Raw genomic sequence first — 10,370 nt, 5'->3', positions numbered from 1 at the left:
TTTGATAGTCAGCCTGTCTCCGAGGCCATTGGGAGTCAGATTAGATAAGCTTAATATTTGTTTTTCTTCAGGCAGACAGATTTTTTCTTCAGCCTTGAGTCCATCTGGGCGTTCTGGTTCTGAAAAAGCCTAATTGTGGAATTTAATTCCACTGATCCATGCTATGAGTCTCCTTCAAGGTCGAACCCACCACGCTGAAGAGTCCCAGAAGCCGCAGGTGGTCTGTGATTCTCAATCACCTCCACCTTACGGTTAAGCTCGTAGACCAGACGATTTAAAGTTCGCACAGCGAGTACCAGACCTTCACACTGACTCGGACGGAAGCTTTTCCCTGGCCGAAACTGCTCCCGATGTCTTCTTCAAAAGTCGATAAAACAGTGCCCCGCCGATGCCAAAAAGCAGAGTCCCTGCTATCATAAGTCCAAATATGTAAACGTCTTCAACATCTTCTTGAGACAGAACTGAGAGGCACATCATCTGCCACACTCCCCACGAATCCATGACGTACCCCACAGCGTGAGTCTCAGCTGGACACGCCGGTTCCCCAGGACCTTGTCACTTTGATGAAAAAATCTTATCAATAGAGTTGAACGCCCACGATACCAAATCCATAATCTTCTTAATTTACATTCGGGAGATGAGACCCAGGCGCTTCAGACAGACAGAGAGCAGAGAAGGAAGAAGGAAAAAAACAGGGGAGGAGAAATTGAAGCTGCCACCTCGATCAGAGCCTGGGAGGAAAATCAAATCAAATCCAGTGGAAGATGGGATGAGGACAAAGGATACAACAGCTGGATGTTGGGGAGGTCTGCTGCCTGAAGAACTTGATCCACCTCTGCTGTTCCCTTGGACTGCCACCTTCTCCTGAGCTTCTGTGGTGAGAAGCTGCAGTCACACATTCCTCATGAAGCTTATCCATAGACATGCTTAGCCTGCCAGAAGGAGAGAAAAGTTTTATTATCTGAGTTCACTAGAGACACATAGGTCATGTACAGTGGTAAATAAATGGGAAAAATGTTTGTTTATCTTTAGAATTTTGCATCATATCTTAACTACCTTTTGAAATTACTTTAAAACATCTACATATAAACTGTTCTTTTTTTTTAAGGTGTATAAGTATGCATATGTTTGACTACTGTAAAGTAAGTTTTATTATGTATTTATTTGTATATATCAATTGTATCCATTTGTATACAACTATCAATAATGAAACATGGTTCATCTTCACCTTGTTTGAGGCATCGGTGGGAAGAGAGAATGGGAGTGGGTTGCTTCCACTTTTCAATTGCTGGATCACATTTGGACACAGGACATCGGTGACCACAGCCTCAGCCTTCGTCCTCCCACAGCACATCTTCTTGGCAATGCTGGAGTCTTTCCATGTTTGGAAAGTCAGCTTAAGTCCACAAATGGCTGAATTGTAACTTAAAGTATGTTTCACAGTGTGTGGTGTATATGGACTATTGCTGCAGTAATCTGTAATCATAAACATAAGAAATACTATATAAATTAATTTGAGTATTTTTTATTTATCTATGTTATGTATTAATTTTTTTATTCTACTTGTTTATCATAATAAAAAAATATTTGGCCTTTAATGCTCACATTCTGTTATCATTATAGTAATATAAGTTCACAATTTACTGTAAATAGAATCAAGCTCATTTTTTTTGAGTACTCTTAAATATTCCAATATTAAAGATCCTAATATTGTGCCTTAGCACATATAGTATTTAACCATCTCAATTTACCTTAAATGTTTCAATGTTAACAGGAGTGGCTAGTTACTTGCAAGAGGTTTTGTTTTCATTATCCAGATCAATGCAAATGCAGGTTTTCAGAAATAGTATAACACCATCAGTGACATTTAGTATATAAAATTAATAATGTTTGATAATTATTGTTTCCATAGCACATTCAAATAAATGTAGCAATTGCAGAGTCCAATACAATAATCTGGAGATTAGCTCTAGCTTGCTAACTCCAGAAACAAACAAAGAAACAAACTCACCAGTTCCTATCCAACATTTTTCAGTCAGGTCATCTGGACAGTTTATTTTTTTTGTGCTGAAACGTTGGATTGTATACCTGGATTATTGAGCATGGACCTTGTTGTCACCAGTTCCCACTTAAAGAATACAGTCAGCTGAAGTTTTTTCACAAACAGACTTCTAAAAGTTGAGAGGCATATCAATCAGAAATGGCAAATAGGCTTTAGATAAAGGGCTTTCAGTGGCTTAAAGCCTTCCTGCAGCCAGCCTGGTTGTGAGTGTCACTGCACGGATCTGTTCCATGACATCATTTTGTAATGCTTGTAAAATTTTGTTGAGATGGTTGATTCCAATTTTTGTGTTTTGATTTCTTTTATCTTAGGTATTTTATTGTCTTTTGTATGTTTTAAAAAGCACAATTTAATTGCAATTTTTTGGTGTGGACTCCTGGAAGTATAGTCTCTACTACAATAGAAACTAATGGGAATTTTAAATAAACAAATAAACATATGAAAGCTACTAAGTCTTTCTTACATCAGGCCCCAGTTGTTTTGATTTAAAACTTTTAGGATGGTGGTTCAGATACTTTCAGCATTGAGTTCTGAACCAGAAATATGAACACAGATTGTCTGAAGGCTTCTAGGCAATCGGATACCAAACCGGTGATTCAAATCAAAAGTATTTAAAAAAGGCAACTTATTTTTTAGATTTGGCAGCACAGCAGTTCATTAAGAAGACCAAATTTTGCTAAATGTCTTGTTGCATGCTAATACAAATGTGTATTTGTAGGATCTACTCACTTTGGAGAAACAATTCAATCGTCTTAAAGATGAAGGAGTCACTGGGGGAGCCGGAGAAGCAGGACTCATTGCAGATCGACTTGCAAAACTCAAAGACGGTGCCAGAACTTTGGCTAACACCACTGAAAATATGATAAAGGCTCTAGAAGGTAATGTAATTCTAATACATTAATGCCAACACAGATCTATTCCATAATCCTACCCAACATTCTAATTCTATGTATCTAATCTTTCCATTGTATTCTACCAAAAAACTGTCAAAAATCAACATATTGATAAAACACAAAATTTATTTTTATAAATCATTTTTTCTTTATTCTTACAGAAGGTATGTTGGCTACGAAGCTTTGAAAATAACTTAATTTAGTATCAGATTGTGGAAAGTGAAGACAACTTTTTTAATCCGTCTTTTTCTTTGATTTTTTTTAAACCCTCACACACACACACACACACACATGCACACATGCGCACACACACAAACAACATTCAACAAAATCCCCTCCCACCCTACCCCTCCCATACTGGATCAGTTACTCAGACATGCATGCATTAAACAGGCATTGACATATAGTACTTTCAATTAGGGATGGGGCCGATCCGATCCAGTATCGATATCGGCCTCCGATACCAGCAAAATTTACGTATCGGATTTTTCCGATCCAACCTGCCGATATTTCCGATCCATGATGCACGTTGGCTTCAAACTATGGAATGGATTTCCTGAACGGCGGCGTGTCTCATGAACCCAGAGTAATAAGACCCGCCTCACATTCAGGAAATCCAGTTCATAGTTTGCAGCAGCTACAACGTGAGGACTGAGTTAGCAGCACTGTGGCTAACAGCTAACAAACTTTTCATCTAAACATGTCGCTGTGTGGAAGTATTTTATACTAAACACCACAAGACAGCAACGTGCAATGTCTGCAGAGCCACAGCGCCACATTAAACCACGTTAAAGTTAGTTTAACGATGGACATTCAAGCTCCGGGGCTTCAGCGGGGCGCTGCTCTTTGCTCAACCCACAACAGGCAACTCGACCCCGGCCAGCCACGTCCAATCTGCCCCGCTCAGTCTGCCCGTCTCTGAGGAGGGACAGACTGAGCACGGCTGACCCAAATCAGGCTGCCTGCTGCAGATTGAACAAGAAGAAGACATCGCTGAAACCACGGAGCTCAAATGTTTACAGAGAAGTTGCTAAACTTCATCATAATTAATGATCAACCACTATCAGTTGTAGAAAACAAAGGATTTCACAGCTTGATACTTGCAGCCAAGATATAGTTTACCCTCCAGGAGATATTTATCAGTACAACAGTAAACAATCATAAAAAAAACATGATTTGAAAATTATATATATTAAAAAAAAAACTAAACAAAAACAGCTACATTATAAAGTGATGTAAAATACTAAAAACAGGAACATGTCTGTTGGTTTATGCCATGAACTTAGCAGGTGTTTAAAGCCATTTAACATTTTATTTTATTCTAATTCATTTATTCATTCATTTAAAAAAAAATAAAAAAATGAAAAATATCATCAAAAGCAAAACATTGAATGAAAAGAGTGCAGAAAGAAGAAAAAAATTCTTATATCTGCCCCTTACTTAAAAATATAAAATAAAATAACTTTAAACAATTGCTTAAATTAATCACTTTAATATCCTCTTTAAAGCTAGGAATAAAATAAACATGTTTTGTGTTAGCAGAATTTAATTGTAACTTTAAAACTTATCCAACATTAATAAAACTTACCTCAAGTTGCCTTTTTGGACATGCATGCATATATTAGTACAAATTGTACTTGAGAGGAAATTATTACAGCCTCATATAAAATCAATGATGATCATGATATCGGAACTGGGTCGGTATCGGTCGATATTCAGATTTAGGTATCGGGATCGGATCGGAAGTTAAAAAAAGTGGATCGTGCATCCCTACTTTCAATATAAAATGTGAATGGCTGCCAAGTGCCCCAAATCTCTCAAAAGATCCTTTCAGAGTATATCCAATCTTTTAAAAATTAATATGATAAATAACTTCTCTTAACCCGTGTTCATATGCCAGGGGATGTGGATCTTTCCATTTGCATATGTAGTGGTAACGTACGGACGTACGCCACCAACTGTAGTATGACATATAAGGAAATATATATGCATACTTTTCACGAGTTCCTCATCTTTCTGACTGTGTAAATGTCGTGCATTGAATTTTAACAGAAATGCGAACGAGAGACGTTATTATCTTTGACCCATCAAATGAATGCGGTCATTTATTTTCAGAATCAAAGTTTAACATCAAACATTTACATTAATTTGGCAAAATATGAAAATAATAACAGACAAGTTTCACAAATAATGAGCTTCAATCACGCGGCGGTGATTGAGGACTTTGCTTCAGATATTTCTAAAATATCTGTACTGATTTTAAGAGAAAGCAGAGTTTAAGATGGAGATGGAGATTTATCTTACAGAGAGATTTGTGAGGGAATTAATCTGTTTGACCAGAACGTGCACGCTCCATCAGATATCAGCTGGCCTCCGGTACACTTAGTCGAAAATAGAACCTTCTACCTGGTTGACGATGGAATCAGCATCGGAGTAGGTTCCTTTCTGACTCTTTCAGCGTCTCCGTGAGAACTGCCAAACCCTCAGAGAGTCGTACGTGGTGTTCAAACAGAAATTATAATCCCAACATCGTCACTGCATTCTGTATTCCAACGGAAGCACTCTGGGCTTCAGACATCAGAGTTTTCCCCATCAGACATCAGAGTTTTCAGACTCTAGAACTTCTTCAGAACCTCCATCACTCTGAGACTCTTACTCTCTATCACTCCCAGACTCTCGGACTCTCGGACTCTCGGACTCTAACAGAACCGGGAAGTTGCCACATTTTAAATGAGTTGACTTCCGGGTCAATTTTAGAGCTTTCTGATTCGTGGATGGACCAGAAAGAGGTGTGTTTTGTGACGTAAGATGTTATGATAAGCCAAGGGCAGAGAATGAGATTGCTTAACAGACAGAAAAGATTTTTGGAGAAACAGCAGACTTCGTGGAGTCTCTACTCTGATTATCTTCTCAAATAGTTAAACATGACATTTTCTTCTCAGTAAACATTTTAGTTGACCAAGACTCGACCTTTCACATACTTACAAAAGCTTGCTCCTTGAAGACAGAAAATCAAGAAATGCATATTAACCTGATTTCTTCTTTAAATGAGGAATAAAAATCATTACTTACTGTTTATGTAAAATAAAAATGAGTAGTTCTCTTCAACCTGTAACATTGAGTGAACTAACACAATTTGATTATCAAACATTTGTAAAACAGTGATGATTATAAAAAGAGAGTGTTCTTTTCACTTGAATCTTCAAGAAAGAAAGTCTCCAGATGGCTCAAACTGTATTCAGATCAATGAAATAACAGTCTCTGTCCATCTGATAGATTTGAGGTCATCAGGGTCAGATCAGGTTCACTACACATAAAATAAGTCTCCTGGCTAGAAGATAGTTTACAATTATTCAAGTCAATTCTATTCATTATATTTAAAAGTAAGTTAATAACATTATTTATCTGAGGAGCAGACTGCTTTGAGTTTTTTTTTTCTTTTAGATGGCCTCCCTTCTCCCCTTACAGCCATCCTCTCCACACCATCCATCCATCCATCCATCCATCCATCCATTTTCTTCCGCTTATCCGGGGTCGGGTCGCGGGGGTAGCAGCCTAAGTAGGGAGGCCCAGACTTCCCTCTCCCCAGCCACTTGGGCCAGCTCTTCCGGGGGAATCCCGAGGCGTTCCCAGGCCAGCCGAGAAACATAGTCCCTCCAGCGTGTCCTGGGTCTTCCTCTGGGCCTCCTTCCGGTGGGACGTGTCCAGAACACCTCACCAGGGAGGTGTCCAGAAGGCATCCTAAACAGATGCCCAAGCCACCTCAACTGGCTCCTCTCGACGTGGAGAAGCAGCGGCTCTATTCCAAGTCCCTCCCGGATGATCGAGCTTCTCACCCTGTCTCTAAGGGAGAGCCCAGACACCCTGCGGAGAAAACTCATTTCGGCCGCTTGTATCCGAGATCTCATTCTTTCGGTCACAACCCAAAGCTCGTGACCATAGATGAGGGTGGGAACGTAGATCGATCGGTAAATTGAGAGCTTCGCCTTTTGACTCAGCTCTCTCTTCACCACGACAGACCTGTACAGCGCCCGCTTCACTGCAGACGCTGCACCTATCCGGCTATCGATCTCACGCTCCATTTTTCCCTCATTCGTGAACAAGACCCCAAGATACTTGAACTCTTCCACTTGGGGCAGGATCTCCTCCCCGATCCGGAGAGGGCACTCTACCCTTTTCCGGCTCAAGACCATGGCCTCGGATTTGGAGGAACTGACCTTCATCCCGGCCGCATCGCATTCGGCTGCGAACCGCTCCAGCGAAAGCTGTAGATCACGATCTGATGAAGCCAATAAGACCACATCATCTGCAAAAAGCAGAGACGCAATCCTAAGGCCACCAAAACGGATCCCCTCAACACCTTGGCTGCGCCTAGAAATTCTGTCCATAAAAGTTATGAACAGAATCAGTGACAAAGGGCAACCTTGGCGGAGTCCAACTCTCACCGGAAACAAGCCCGACTTACTGCCGGCGATGCGGACCAGGCTCTGACACCGGTCATACAGGGACCTAACAGCCCGTATCAAAGGGCCCGGTACCCCATACTCCCAGAGTACCTCCCACAGGGCCCCCCGAGGGACGCAGTCGAATGCCTTCTCCAAGTCCACAAAGCACATGTAGACTGGTTGGGCAAACTCCCATGCACCCTCCAGGACCCTGCTGAGAGTGTAGAGCTGGTCCAGTGTTCCACGGCCAAGACGAAAACCGCACTGTTCCTCCTGAATCCGAGGTTCGACTATCCAACGGACCCTCCTCTCCAGAACCCCCGAATAGACCTTACCAGGGAGGCTTAAGAGCGTGATTCCCCTGTAGTTGGAACACACTCTTTGGTCCCCCTTTTTGAATAGAGGGACCACCACCCCTGTCTGCCAATCCAGGGGAACTTCCCCCGATGTCCACGCAATATTGCAGAGTCGCGTAAGCCAACACAACCCTACAACATCCAGAGCCTTAAGGAACTCCGGGCGAATCTTATCCACCCCTGGGGCCCTGCCACCGAGGAGCTTTTTAACCACCTCGGTGACCTCAGCACCAGAGATTGGAGGGCCCGACCCAGAGTCCTCAGGCTCCGCTTCCTCAGTGGAAGACGTGCCGGTGGGATTGAGGAGGTCTTCAAAGTATTCCGCCCACCGACCCACAACATCCCGAGTTGAGGTCAGCAGCACACCACTCCCACTATAAACAGTGTTGGTGGCGTACCGCTTTCCCCCCCTGAGATGCCGGATGGTGGACCAGAATCGTCTCGAAGCCGTGCAGAAGTCGTTCTCCATGGCCTCTCCGAACTCCTCCCATGCCCGAGTTTTTGCCTCAGCAACCACCCGAGCCGCATGTCGCTTGGACTGCCGGTACCCATCAGCTGCTTCCGGGGTCCCACAGGCCAAAAAGGCCCGATAGGACTCCTTCTTCAGCCTGACAGCATCCCTCACCGACGGTGTCCACCATCGAGTTCGAGGGTTGCCGCCGCGACAGGCACCGACAACCTTGCGGCCGCAGCTCTGGTAAGCCGCCTCGACAATAGAGGCACGAAACATGGTCCACTCAGACTCAATGTCCCCCACCTCCCTCAGAACATGTTCAAAGTTCTCCCGGAGGTGGGAGTTGAAACTCCGTCTCACAGGAGACTCTGCCAGACGTTCCCAGCAAACCCTCACAATACGTTTGGGTCTGCCAGGTCTGACCTGGAAGTGAAAGCACTTTGATAACAGTTTATCTGTTTTAAATTGTGCTCTACAAATAAAGATGACTTGACTTGACTTGACCGGCATCCTCCCCCACCATCGGAGCCAACTCACCACCAGGTAGTGATCAGTTGACAGCTCCGCCCCTCTCTTCACCCGAGTGTCCAAGACATGTGGCCGCAGATCAGATGAGACGATGACAAAGTCGATCATTGAACTGCGGCCTAGGGCGTCCTGGTGCCAAGAGCACATATGGACACCCTTATGCTTGAACAAGGTGTTCGCTATTGACAATCCATGACGAGCACAGAAGTCCAACAACAGAACACCACTCTGGTTCAGATCAGGGGGGCCGTTCCTCCCAACCACACCCCTCCAGGTCTCACTGTCATTGCCCACATGAGCATTGAAGTCCCCCAGCAGAACAAGGGAGTCCCCAGAAGGTGCACTTTCCAGTACCCCCTCCAAGGACTCCAGAAAGGGTGGATAATCTGAACTGCCGTTTGGTGCATAAGCACCAGCAGTGTCTCTTCATGCGACACACACGTAGGCGGAGGGAGGCCACCCTATCATTCACTGGGGTGAACCTCAATACACAGGCACCAAGTTGGGGGGCAATAAGTACGCCCACGCCTGCTCGGCGCCTCTCACCAGGGGCAACTCCAGAGTGGAAGAGTGTCCAGCCCCTCTCAAGGAAACTGGTTCCAGATCCCGAGCCATGCGTAGAGGTGAGTCCGACTATTTCTAGCCAGAACCTCTCAGCCTCACACACCAACTCAGGCTCCTTCCCCACCAATGAGGTGACATTCCACGTCCCAATAGCCAGCTTCTGTAGTCGAGGATCAGACCGCCAGGGTCCCCGCCCTTGGCCACCACCCATCCCACATTGCACCCGACCCCTTTGGCCCCTCCCACAGGTGGTGAGCCCATGGGAAGGGGGACCCACGTCTCCTCTTCGGGCTGTGCCCGGCCGAGCTCCATGGGTAAAAGCCCGGCCACCAGGCGCTCGCCCGCGTGCCCCACCTCCAGGCCTGGCTCCAGAGTGGGGCCCCGGTGACCCACGTCTGGGCAAGGGAACACTAGGTCCATTTGTGTTTCTCATCATTGGGGTCTTTGGGCTGCACTTTGTCTGGTCCCTCACCTAGGACCTGTCTGTCATGGGTGACCCTACTAGGGGCATAATGCCCCTGACAGCATAGCTCCTAGGATCATTGGGACACTCAAACCCCTCCACCACGGTAAGGTGGCAGCCCAGGGAGGGGCCTCCACACCATTATTATGAAATATTTATTCTAGTGATTATCTAGTGTATTTTTTTTTAATAGGATAGAAAGAGAGAAAAGACAAAGTAAGACTCCAAAATATAAGAAATATACACAAAGAGAGCACACGGCAAAACACCCGGCCACTGTCTGTTCACCTGCAAAGAACATGACAAAACACAGCAACAAAATACATATGTATAAAGAACTTAAAATATTCATGGCTTTGCAGTAAGTTTGCATAAATATATATACCCATACCTACGCCTATATACATACATACATACACATGAATATACATTCATATACATATCTATATATCTACATATAAAGCCTACATAAGCATCCCTGCATCTATTTGTGTGTGGTTGTGAGCATGCATAAGTGTATAAGGCTTCTCTAATAGAACATTTAATAGTAACATCTTGATGCATGCTCAATAATCCAGGTAGAAAAATCCAAAAAAGTTCAATCT

General features: G+C 43.8%; 1 protein-coding gene across 1 annotated transcript in view; it reads left to right on the top strand.

The window, feature by feature from the left end:
* Window positions 1-10,370, top strand: part of LOC119411629 (laminin subunit beta-3) — a gene marked incomplete in the record, with an annotated part of 118,531 nt that overhangs the window by 81,238 nt on the left and 26,923 nt on the right. The window contains 1 exon segment of the mRNA XM_037678535.1: window positions 2,781-2,940. Coding sequence (XP_037534463.1) covers window positions 2,781-2,940 — 160 coding nt within the window.

Source organism: Nematolebias whitei, chromosome 7 (assembly GCF_014905685.2).
Source record: "Nematolebias whitei isolate Nwh7 chromosome 7, NemWhi1, whole genome shotgun sequence".
Classification (NCBI taxonomy): Eukaryota; Metazoa; Chordata; class Actinopteri; order Cyprinodontiformes; family Rivulidae; genus Nematolebias; species Nematolebias whitei.
The sequence above is the reverse complement of the archived record's forward strand: the minus strand, read 5'-3'. Positions and strand labels throughout refer to the sequence as shown.